The 12,711-nt window shown below is 43.1% G+C and overlaps 1 protein-coding gene across 20 annotated transcripts in view; it reads left to right on the top strand.

The window, feature by feature from the left end:
- Window positions 1–12,711, top strand: part of LOC139362940 (DNA-directed RNA polymerase III subunit RPC9-like) — a 43,619-nt gene that overhangs the window by 18,471 nt on the left and 12,437 nt on the right. For 15 of the 20 annotated variants that reach the window (XR_011622598.1, XR_011622593.1, XR_011622600.1 and 12 more), the window contains one exon: window positions 1,985–2,079. Coding sequence is in view for 1 of the 20 variants with exons in the window: in XM_071095294.1 (XP_070951395.1) it covers window positions 1,985–2,079 (95 nt within the window). In the remaining 19 variants the exon portion in view is untranslated. Of the gene's footprint in view, window positions 1–1,984; window positions 2,080–12,103; window positions 12,197–12,282; window positions 12,443–12,711 lie in introns of all 20 variants that reach the window. The other 5 variants (XR_011622589.1, XR_011622585.1, XR_011622596.1 and 2 more) reach the window with 4 other exon arrangements.

Genomic DNA, 12,711 nt, shown 5'->3' with positions numbered 1-12,711 from the left:
CTCAAAAAAAAAAAAAAAGAAAAAAAAAGAAATTAACATTGGTACATACTATTAAATAAACTAAGCTAAAATTTTATTTGAATACCCTGTTTTCCCGCTGCTATCTTCTGGATTCCAGGATTCAGTTCAGGATACCATTTTGTATTTAGTTAACATGTCCCCATCATGTCATTTGTTCTGTGTCCTTACTCTTCCTTTGTCTTCTTTGACACTTGTGAAGGGCTGGTCAAGTATTTTATAGAACATCCCTTGATTTGTGATTGTCTGATATTTTCTTACGATTACCCAGAACCTATGGCTTTTGAGGAAGAGTACCACAGAGGTGATCTCCCCTTCTCATGTCATGATATCTCAGGGTACATGATATCGATGTTTCTTTTTATTTATTTATTTATTTTTTTGGAGGGACGGAGTTTCACTCTGTTGCCCAGGCTGGAGTGCAGTGGCGCAATTTCGGCTCACCACAACCTTCGCCTCCTGGGTTCACACCATTTTCCTGCCTCAGCTTCCCGAGTAGCTGGGACTACAGGTGCCCGCCACCATGCCCGTCTAATTTTTTGTATTTTTTTTTAGTAGAAACGGGGTTTCACCATGTTAGCCAGGATGGTCTTGGTCTCCTGACCTCGTGATCTGCCTGCCTCTGCCTCCCAAAGTGCTGGGATTACAGGCATGAGCCACCGCGCCCGGCTGATGTCGATGTTTCTTATGGCTGATATTATTAACTTTGGTCATTCGGTTAAGATAGTATCTGCCTGGATTGTCCACTGTAAAACCACTGTTTCTTCATTTCAATATTATGTTAGAAAGGATTCACCAAGTTCAGCCCATAATCAAGGGGAAGGGGGAGATTAAGCTTCACCTCTTAAAGGGAGGGATATCAAAGAATTTGTGTATGTGTGTTAAAACCACCACAGTAATTAAAAAATATTTTGTGGGAGATGCTTTGAGGCTAGGAAAACAGCCTATGCTTCCTTAAGCTTTTAATCATCAATTTTAGCATTCATTGGTGGATCTTTTCTGCAGTAATTATGACTATGGTACGGTTGCCTGAGAGTGATTTTAAAAATGTTCTCATTCCTCTATGCTTATTAGTTAGAATTATATATATATGTTTTTAAGAGACAAGATTTTGTTGTGTTACTTCAGTCTGGTCTCAAACTCCTGGGCTCAAGTGATCTTCCTGCCTTGGCCTCCCATAGTGCTGGGATTACAGGTGTGCACCACTGTACCCAGCTCATATGAGTTAGAATTCTTCCATGAGAAAAAGTTGTCTCTTCTTACTCATTTATTTATTCATTAGTATATATCCATGTAGACTTATGGCAATTTATTTTATTCTTTGGGATCCCCCTCTTTAAAAAAATTGTCCGAAATATAACATAATTGTCAGATTGAGTTTTATTTTTTAAGATCAGAAGAGTTTTCTTCTAAAATTTCATTACTTATTCTTCCTGTTCTAGCTACTGATTTTCTCTTTCAGGAATTCATATTGCGTGAAGCTTGGTTCTCCTGAACGCCTCTTTGTTTGTTTTATACGGGATTTTTTTTTTTTTTTTTTTTTTTTTTGAGACAGAGTCTCATTCTGTCACCCAGGCTGGAGTGCTGTGGTGTGATCTCGGCTCATTGCAACCTCTGCCTCCTGGGTTCAAGTGATTCTCCTGCCTGGGCCTCTGTAGTATCCGGTATTACAGGCGTGCACCATCACACCCAGCTTTTTTTCCACTATACCCAGCTTTTTCTTTGTTTTTTTAGTAGAGATGGCGTTTCACCATGTTGGCCAGGCTGGTCTCGAACCCCTGACCTCAGGTGATCCGGCCACCTTGGCCTCTCAAAGTGCTGGGATTACAGGTGTGAGCCACCACGCCTGGCCTGTACAGGATTTTTAAAACAAAATTTTAGAATTTTAATTATAGCCATTGCGTTTCCTTTTTCTCATTCAGGGTTCTTTGTCTTATGCTTGGCTTTTTTCTTTTTTTTTTCCCAGACGTTAAAATACATATCAAAATCACCATGCAGACACCAGAGTCCTGAGACTGTCAGAGAATTTCTCACAGCAATGAAAAGCCATAAGTTGACCAAGTAAGTAAATCTCTTAAGTAGGAAGAGAGTGACACATGGTGAAATGATAGTTGCTACATTCATAGCAACCACGTATTGATACTCAGCTGGGTTTGAATTTAAAGGAGGATGATAGTATTGTAGATGAAACAACTGAAAGTTAGACATAGGGACCCTTCTAGAGTAAGGAACAAAACTTAATGGGGTTTTAAAAATCTTTTCTTGGAGTCCCAGTTTGTATGACCTATTGCATCACCCCCACTCCCAGAATTCAGACCAAATTGGATGAAAAGTAGGGTTTACAAGTTAAAGTATTTTTTATAAAGTTGATCAATGAAGTTCTTTGATGTTTGTGTTTGCTTGAGGCAAAAGTGGCTTGATCGTATTCTGTGAGTTCTTGTAGTGTCCAGTTCCTTTTCTTGGTTTGGAATGAGTTCAACCTATTAAAATGGAAAACGTCATGTATCAGTAGTTTATAGGAGAAGAAAACTAGCCCAGGTTTTTTAGATTCAGTTCCAGAACTGATAAATTTCAAAAGCTTTTGTCATTTCACTTAGGATAATCAGTAATTTTCTTTTGGAGGAACCATTTGGTGTTACAGCAGGCACACAGGTGGTACCATCAGCAAACTAAATGCACTTCTCCCACTCCTTCCTCAAGAGAACTCTGAAGACAAAACAAATTCCGTGTGTGTGTGTGCAAATCTTCCATGTGTATCTTCTGTATTCTGTATTCATGTTTTTAAAAACTGTAGTAAAATACACATAACATGGCTGGGTGCGGTGGCTCATGCCTGTAATCCCAGCACTTTGGGAGCCCGAAGCAACTGGGTCATCTGAGGTTGGGAGTTCAAGACCAGCCTGACTAACATGGAGAAACCCCATCTCTACTAGAAATACAAAATTAGCTGGGTGTGGTGGCACATGCCTGTAATCCCAGCTACTTGGGAAACTGGGAGGAGAATCGCTTAAACCTGAAAGGCAGAGGTTGCAGTGAGCTGAGATCGCGCTATTGCACTCCAGCCTGGGCAACAACAGTGAAACTCCATCTCAAAAAATATATAAATAAATACACTTAACAAAATCTACCATTTTAGGCCAGGTGCAGTGGCTCATAGCTATAATCCCAGTGCTTTGGGAGGCTGAGGCGGGCGGATCACTTGAGGCCAGGAGTTCAAGACCAGGCTGACCAACATGATGAAACCTCTTCTCTACTGAAAATAAAAAATTAGCCAAGCCTGGTGGCGGGTACCTCTAATCCCAGCTACTTGGGAGATTGAGGGAGGAGAATTGCTCAAACCTGGGAGGTTGCAGTGAGCCAAGATCGCGCTACTGCACTCCAGCCTGGGTGATAGAGCAAGACTCTGTCTCAAAAAAATTACCATTTTAACCATTTCTAAGTGTACCGTTCAATTGTTGCAACCAATATGCAGACCTTTTCAGTTTGCAAAACTGAAATTCTGTATCCCTTAAACAATTCCGCACTTGCTCCTCCTCCTGTCCCTGGCAGCCACCATTCTGCTTTTTGTTTCTATGAGTTTGACTCCCTCATACAAGTGGAACCATACAGTGTTTTTTTTAAAATCATACCTGAATGTTTAATTTTTAAAATCATTTTAACAATTGAAGTGTGCAATTCAGTGGCATTAAGTACATTCACATTGTACAATCACTGCCATGTATCCACAGAACATTTTATCTTGCAAAACTGAAACTCTGTGCCCAGTAATCAATAAATTCCCCGTTCTTCCTTCCTCCTAGCCCCTGGCAACCACCAATTTATTTTCTGTCTTCATGAATTTGACTACTCTAAGTATTGCATGTAAATGGAATCATACAGTATTTATCACTTAGCATAATGTCTTTGCCCGGGCGCAGTGGGTCACACCTGTAATCCCAGCACTTTGAGAGGCTGAGGTGGGTGGATCACCTGAGGTCAGGAGTTTGAGACCAGCCTGCAAAATTAGCCAGGTGTGGTAGCACATGCTTGTAATCCCAGCTACTCGGGAGGCTGGGGCAGGAGAATTGCTTGAACCCAGGAGGCAGAGGTTGCAGTGAGCTGGGATCGTGCCATTGCACTCCAGCCTGGGCAACAAGAGCAAAACTCCGTCTCAAAAAAAAAAGGGCCAGGCACGGTGGCTCACGCCTGTAATCCCAGCACTTTGGGAGGCTGAGGTGGATGGATCACCTGAGGTCAGGAGTTCGAGACCAGCCTGTCCAACATAGTGAAACCCGGTCTGTACTAAAAATACAAAAAAAATTAGCTGACTGTGGTGGCGGGCACCTGTAATCCCAGCTACTCAGGAGGCTGAGGCAGGAGAATCGCTTGAACCTGGGAAGTGGAGGTTGCAGTGAGCCAAGATGGTGCCATTCCCGCCTGGGGTACAAGAGCAAGACTTCGTCTCAAAAAAAAAAAACAAAAACAAAAGAAAAAAAAGATGTATGAGAAATTTTTTTTCTTTGTAAAAGTGAATAATATTCCATTTTTTATGTAAATCACATTTTTCTTTCTTTCTTTATTTTTTTTTTGAGATGGAGTCTCACTCTGCTGCCCAGGCTGGAGTGCAATGGCGCCATTTCAGCTCACTGCAGTCTCCCCATCCCGGGTTCAAGTGATTCTCCTGCCTCAGCCTCCTGAGTAGCTAGGATTACAGGTAACCACCACCAAGCCCGGCTGATTTTTTTGTGTTTTTTAGTAGATATGGGGTTTCACCATGATAGTCAGGCTGGTTTTGGAACTCCTGACCTCAATTGATCCATCCACCTTGGCCTCCCAAAGTGCTGGGATTACAGGTGTGAGCCACCGCGCCTGGCCCACAGTTTGTTTTTCTAACATCCATTGACATACACTTGCTTCCATCTTTTGGCTATTGTGAATAATGCTGTTATGAGCATGGGGGGTTCAAATATCTCTCTGAGACCCTGCTTTCAGTTCTTTGGGTACTCAGAAGTGAAATTGATACATCATATGGTAGTTTTGTTTTTAACTTTTTTGAGGAACCACCATACTATTTTTTTCTATTGGCTACAGCATTTTACATTCCTATCAGCAGTGCACCAGAGTTGCAACTTCTCCACATCCCTGCCAATTTATTTCCTTCCTTCTTCCCTCCCTCCCTCTAGCATCTATGAAATGTGAAGCAGTCTCTCATTCTGGTTTTATTTTGCATTTCTGTAATGATAAGTGATGCCAAGCATGGTTTTATGTGCTTATTAGCTATTTGTATGTCTTCTTTGAAGAATATCTATCCCAGTCATTTTCTCTTTTTTTTTTTTTTTTTTTTTTTTTTTGGTGAGACAGGGTCCCAGTCTGATGCCTAGGTTGAAGTGCAGTAGTGCTATCTTGGCTCACTGCAGCCTCGACCTTCCCAGATGCAGGTGAGCCTCCCAAGTAGCTGGGATTACAGGCATGCCACCACCATGCCCACTTAATTTTTGTATTTTTTGTAGAGTCAGGGTTTCTTTGTGTTACCTGGGTGGCCTCAAACTCCTGGGTTGCCTGCCTCAGCTTTCCAAAGGGATTACAGGTGTGAGCCACCACACCTCATCCTTTTCCCATATTCGAATGAGGTTTTTTTGTTCGGTTTTAGGAATTTTATATATATTCTGGATATTAATCCTTTGGTAGATATATGATTGGCAAATATTTTCTCCCATTCTGTGGGTTGTCTTTTTACTCTGTTGGTGAGTCCTGTGATGCACAAAGTTTTTAAATGAAGTCCAGTTTGTCTCTTTTCTTTTGTTACCTGTGCATTTGGTATCAGAGATCCAAGAAATCATTATTAAATTCAATGTCATGCCCTGGCACAGTGGCTCACACCCATAATCCCAGCACTTTGGGAGGCTGAAGCGTGGATCACCTGAGGTCCAGACCAGCATGGCCAACATGGAGGAACCCCGTTTCTACTAAAAATAGAAAAATTAGGCCGGGCACGGTGGCTCACACCTGTGATCCCAGCACTTTGAGAGGCCGAGACGGGTGGATCACGAGGTCAGGAGATCGAGACCATCCTGGCTAACACAGTGAAACCCCGTTTCTACTAAAAAATACAAAAAAACTAGCTGGGCGAGGTGGCGGGCACCTGTAGTCCCAGCTACTCGGGAGGCTGAGGCAGGAGAATGGCGTGAACCCGGGAGGCAGAGCTTGCAGTGAGCTGAGATCTGGCCACTGCACTCCAGCCTGGGCGACAGAGCGAGACTCCGTCTCAAAAATAAATAAATAAATAAAATAAAATAAAATAAAATAAAAAATTAGCCAGGCATGGTGGTGGGCCCCTGGCGTCCCAACTGCTTGGGAGGCTGAGGCAGGAGAATGGCGTGAACCCGGGAGGCGGAGCTCGCAGTGAGCTGAGATCGCACCACTGCACTACAGCCTGGGAGACAGAGCGGGACTCCATCTCAAAAAAAAAAAAAAAAAATTAGCCAGGTGTGGTAGCACGTGCCTGTAGTTCCAGCTACTCGGGAGACTGAGGCAGGAGAATTGCTTGAACCTGGGAGGCGGAGGTTGCAGTGAACCAAGATTGTGACACTGCACTCCAGCCTAGGCAACTGAATGAGACTGTCTCAAAAAAAAAAAAAAATTCAGTGTCATGAAGCTTTTTCCTTATGCTTTCTTCTAAGAGCTTTATAGTTTTAGTCTTATGTTTAAGTCTTTGATCCTTTGTGTAAAATTTTTAAAAATTTTTTTAAATTAAAAAATTTTAGGTTGGCGCAGTGGCTCATGCCTGTAATCCCAGCACTTTGGGAGGTGGAGGTGGGCAGATTACCTGAGGTAGGGAGTTCAAGACCATCCTGGCCAACATGGAGAAGCCCTATCTCTATGAAAAATATAAAATTAGCTGGGCGTGGTGGCACATGCCTGTAATCCCAGCTACTTGGGAGGCTGAGGCAGGAGAATCGCTTGAACCTGGGAGGCGGAGGTTGTAGTGAGCTGAGATCTTGCCACTGCACTGCAGTCTGGGCAACAGAGCGAGACTTGTCTCAAAAAAAATATTAATTGAGATAATAATTTGTGCATATTTCTGGTGTATAAAGTCGTGTTTTGATATGTATATAACGTTTAATGGTCAAGTTAAGGTAATTAGCATATTTGTCACTGCAAATATTGATCCATTTTCAGTTCATTTTTGTATGTAGTATAAGGTAAGGATCCACCTTCTTCCTTTACCTGTGGATATCCAGTTTTTCTGGTACCATTTGCTGAAAAGATGATTTCTTCTTTCTTGAATGGGTCTTGGTCTCCTTGTCAAAATCATTTGACCATATATGCAAGTGTTTTCTTTCTGGGTTCCCTACTCTATTGGTCTGTATATCTGTTTCTCTGCTAATACTACATTATTTTGATTGCTATAACTTTACAAGAAGTTTTGAAATTGGGAAGTTTGACTACTCAGACTTTATTCTTTTTCAAAATTGTTTTAGCTATTTGGGGTCTCCTCGGATTTCATATGAATTTTAGAACGGATTTTCCTATTTATGAGAAAAATGACATTGAGATTTTTGTTTGTTTGTTTTTGTTTTTGAGACGGAGTCTTGCTCTGTCACCCAGGCTGGAGTGCAGTGGCGCGATCTCTGCTCACTGCAACCTCCGCCTCCCGGGTTCACGCCATTCTGCCTCAGCCTCCCGATTAGCTGGGACAACAGGCAACTGCCACCGCGCCTGGCTAATTTTTTGTATTTTTAGTAGAGACAGTGTTTCACTGTGGTCTCGATCTAATGACCTTGTGATCCGCTTGCCTTGGCCTCCCGAAGTGCTGGGATTACAGGCGTGAGCCACCACGCCCGGCCGGTTCTGCACAAATTTTTTTTTTTTTTTTTTTTTTTTTGAGACGGAGTCTTGCTCTATCACCCAGACTGGAGTGCAGTGGTGCGATCTCGGTTCACTGCAAGCTCCACCTCCCGGGTTCACGCCATTCTCCTGCCTCAGCCTCCCGGAGTAGCTGGGACTACAGGCGTCTGCCACCACGCCCGGCTAATTTTTTGTATCTTTTAGTAGAGATGGGGTTTCACTGTGTTAGCCAGGATGGTCTCCATCTCCTGATCTCGTGATCAGCCCGCCTCGGCCTCCCAAAGTGCTGGGATTACAGGTGTGAGCCACCGCGCCTGGCCTATTAGTAGTGTTTTAACGTTTACTTTCTGTATTCTTACATATTTTAAAGAACTTAAGAGAACAGAAATAGTCTTTTATGTCTACCCAATGTCATCGTTGTTTTTTACTCTCTATTCCTGAAGTTCCCTGTGTCCTTTTTGTCATTTACTTCACCCGGAAGCATTTCCTTTGGCACTTTTCTGAGAATAGGTCTGCTGGCTACAAATTCCCTTATTTCATTTAGCTGAGAATGTTATTATTTTCTTTCATTCCTGAAGGATAATTTCACTGGGTTGATTGGACTTTTCTTTCAGAACTTTAAAGATGTCATTTCAGTGACTTCTGGCTGTCGCAGTTTCTGATTAGAAATCTATGATCAGGCTAGGTGTAGTGGATCATGCCTGTCATCCCAGCACTTTGGGAGGCCAAGGCAGGAGGATCACTTGAGGCCAGGAGTTTGAGACCAGCCTGGGCAGCATAGTGAGACCCCATCTCTTTTTTAAAAAATAATTAATTTTTTAAAAACTTTTAAAAAATCTGCTATCACTCTAACCCTAATGTGTCCTTTTCCTGTGGCTGCTTTTAAGATTTTTTAAATCCCGTTTCTACTCCCACTGCTTCACTTCATTAGCCTAAACAAATTTTTTTAATAAAATTAAATTTTAAAAAAGATTATTCATGTCTTTGGTCCTCAATAATTTGATAATGATATATTTCAGTTTTTTTGCCACAGTTTATCTTTACTGAGCTCCTTGATTATGCAAATTTATGTGTCTTACTAAATTTATGAAGTTTTCAACTATTCTTGAAATATTTTTTCTCTCCCAATCTCAATCTCTTTATCCTCTTTTTCTTGAACTACAGAAACACAACTGGTAGACCTCTGATGCTGCTGTACAGGTCTCTGAGGCTCTGTTTCTTTCTAAAACAATTTGTAGTTCAAATGGAATAATTAATTTCTCTTTTTTTTTCCTGTCTCTCGCTCTCTTTTTTTTTTTTTTTTTTGAGACAGAGTCTCGCTGTCACCTAGGCTGGAGTGCCATGGCATGATCTCGGCTCATTGTAAGGTCTGCCTCCTGAGTTCACGCCATTCTCCTACCTCAGCCTCCCAAGTACCTGGGACTCTAGGTGCCCACCACCAGGCCCAGCTATTTTTTTTTTTTTTTTTTTCAGTAGAGACGGGGTTTCACTGTGTTAGCCAGGATGGTCTTGATCTGCTGACCTCATGATCTGCCTGCCTCGGCCACCCAAAGTGTTGGGATTACAGGCGTGAGCCACCGCTCCCGGCCTCTTGTCTCTTGTTAACAGAGACAGAGTTTCACTCTGTTGCCCAAGCTGAAGTGCGGTGGCGCTGTCAGGCTCACTGCAGCTTCAAAGTCTAATGGGATAATTTCTGTTGATCTGTCTGTATACGCACAGATTATTCTGGCATCTTCCATTATCAAGCCTACCAGTGAATTTTTCATTTCAGGTATTTTTCAGTTCTAAAGTTTCCGTTTGGTTATTTTTTACACCTTCTGTTCTTTCCTGAGAACTTGTATTATTTCATTCATTTCAGGAATGTCTACTTTTACCCCCAGTTGTTATAGTAGCTAAATTCTTGATAACTTTAATGTCTGGGGTATCATGGGCTTGGCACCTGTTGATTATCTTTTCCTTGTAGAATGAGTCGTATTTTCCTCGTCTGGGTAATTGTAGATTGTATCCTGGGCATTTGAGTTGTATATTGTTTGGACTCTGGGTCCTGTTAAAAGCCTCTGGTTTGTGTTTTAGGAGGCTGTTAACCCAATTAGCTTCAGACTTCAAGTCGGTCTTGCCTTCTGGGGCAAGGATTTCAGTGTCATTTTGTTTTGAAACCCACTCTGGGTCTTTGCATATGGGGCTGGACTGGTGGTGTAACTCGCTCCTTTCTCACTGGGGGTCTTTGCTGTGCTGGGTCTGTTCCATGCTTGCTGTTTTGGTGCTGTTCTGCACGTAGCTCAGATGAACCTAGGATTTGTGTTGATTGAAATTCAAATTTGGAGTCCCCTTCTCTAGCTCTCCTCTCTGGGACTCCCTCAATCCTACTCTCTGGCCCACATGAGACCCCTTTTTTGGTTCTCTATCCACAAGTTCCAAGCTTCTCTCAAAAGTTTACCTGCCTGCCTGTGTGTAGTTGTTACTAGAGCTATCCTTGGAGCAGAGCAGGGAAAGTAGAAAAGGCAAAAGGACTCTTAGGCAGTCTGGACAGCAAGGGCTCCCTTCCTGCTGCTGGTCCCCGCCTGGGGGGCTGCCCTTGAGTTGTGAGCTCCTCCTGGGTCTCCAGCCTTTCTGTCTCCTGGCCGGAAAGATTGGATTTCTCCTGGAGCTGGAGCTGTCTGTGGGGCCACCACAGCTGCACCAGGATTGAGGCCCTGAGACAAAAGAGGGAAAAAGCCCCAAGAAACTCACATCCATCCTCCACTCCAGATGGTTCTTGGGTTTTGTTTCCCTCCCAGACCACCTGCTTTTGTTTGCTTTTCAGAGTCCTCAGGTGTATTTTTGTATATTTTGTCTGGAGATTTTTTTTTTTTTTTTTTTTGAGATGGGGTCTCGCTCTGTTGCCTAGACTGCAGTGCAGTGGCACAGTCCTGGCTCACTGCAACCTGTGCCTCCCGAGTTCAAGCAGTTCTCCCACCTGAGCCTCCTGAGTAGCTGGGATTACAGGCACATGCCACCACACCCGGCTAATTTTTGTATTTTTAATAGAGATGGGGTTTTGCCATGTTGACCAGGCTGATCTCAAACTCGTGACCTCAGATTATCCTCCGCCTCAGCCTCCCAAAGTACTGGGATTACAGGCTTGAGTCACCGCACCCAGCTGTCTGGAAATTTTTCATTGTAATCTGTGGGGATAGAAAGGCTTTTGTGGGCTTTCTCAATCTTCTCCTGTAGCAGCAGTGCTAACAGTTGATTTTTAAGGCCTCTTTTCAGCTCTTTGTGTGGGCTGATGTATTGCTTCCTAAGCCAAACATCTTTTCCACTATAAATATGGACAAATACTGTTCAAAAAAAACCTACAAATAGGCATTGTCTTGCAAGCCGATTCATGATTGTCCATAATCTATATAAATTTAAAACAGACTTTAATATTAAAGGATTAATTAACTAAAATCAATTAATTTTAACTCCCTTTTTTCCACTAGTGATCCTAAAATTGAGGATTTTAAAAAATCTTTTTAAAAGGCTTTCTAAACCTTTTAACCTCAACCGTTTCGTTAATTGCTTAGTTCTGTGACTCTGGCAAGAGCAAACGCTACAGGTGGTGGTGTCCAACAGCCAGTAGAGGGAGCGGCAGGCTTCTTCACTGCGGCTGGGCCTGGCTCCTCCTCTAGGAACTTGGCAGCCCTTGCAATTCAAACAGCCTCAGTGTCCCATGACCCAGGGGGCTGCTTGACCAAAGCCATGAAGACCTGGACCATCGTGTGCTAGCTGTTGCAGTTTAAGACATTACACTTACAACAGGAACTGCTGAAGCATCTTTAATCCTGGTGTTTGAATATCCTCAACAGAATTTTTCTCTGCTATTCTCTCAGGGAGAGGAGATTCAAGATAACAGCCCTTAATGAGTCTGATTCTATTAGTGCAAGCTGGGGCTCTATTAACTTGCTTAAATACCTCCACTACCAGAGATCTTGTGGGTAGGGTAAGAATCATGTTTTGGTTGACTTTATAACCTTATTCAGCAAAACAATAGTGTTGGGACTCAACTGCAAGTCACTGTGATACGATGTTCTGTGTCATTTTTTCTTTCTTTCTTTTTTTTTGAGACGGAGTTTCACTCTTATCACCTAGGCTGGAGTGCAATGGCATGATATCAGCTCACTGCAACCTCTGCCTCCCAGGTTCAACCGATTTTCCTGTCTCAGCCTCCTGAGTAGCTGGGATTACAGGCGCCTGCCACCATGCCTGGCTAATTTTTTTTTTTTTTTTTTTTTAGAGACGAGGTTTCACCATGTTGGCCAGGCTAGTCCTGAACTCCTGACCTCAGGAAATCCACCCGCCTTGGCCTCCCTAAGTGCTGGGATTACAGGTGTGAGCCCCCGTGCCCCACTCTGTGTCATTTTTTTCTACAGCATGTTACTTCCTCTGAAGCATTTGACTCTTTAATCATTTTAGTTTTTTCTTCAGGCATCTGTTTCTCAAAGAACTGCAGCCTGGCTTGTAGCCCCAGCTCTCATGCTGACATCTCCTCCCTAAGGTATACACTCTGTCTTAGGGTTGGGATTAGGTCTGCCAGGAATGGAGCAAGAGGACTTGCCTTCAAGACCCAGCTTAGGTAGGGTAGTAAATAACTTTGCATCCCTAAAAGGGACTCTTTTGGGCACAGATTATTCTTGGGAGTGGACACCATATTTGGAATGTGTTCCTCTGGGACCAGCAAAGCTCAGAGTCGATGGATGAGTTGTCGGGTTCCCTAGTGTCTGGAGTCCTGGTACCCTGGCTGCTTTCAGAGCATGGAGTCCTGCCCCGTATCTCCCCAGAGTTTTCCCCTTCTCTCCCATGAACTTCTGCAAGTCGGGGCTTCCCTAGCTCTCTCTTACATAT

The sequence above is a fragment of the Macaca nemestrina genome, chromosome 4 (genome assembly GCF_043159975.1).
Source record: "Macaca nemestrina isolate mMacNem1 chromosome 4, mMacNem.hap1, whole genome shotgun sequence".
Classification (NCBI taxonomy): domain Eukaryota; kingdom Metazoa; phylum Chordata; class Mammalia; order Primates; family Cercopithecidae; genus Macaca; species Macaca nemestrina.
This window is presented reverse-complemented; position numbering and strand designations above follow the sequence as displayed.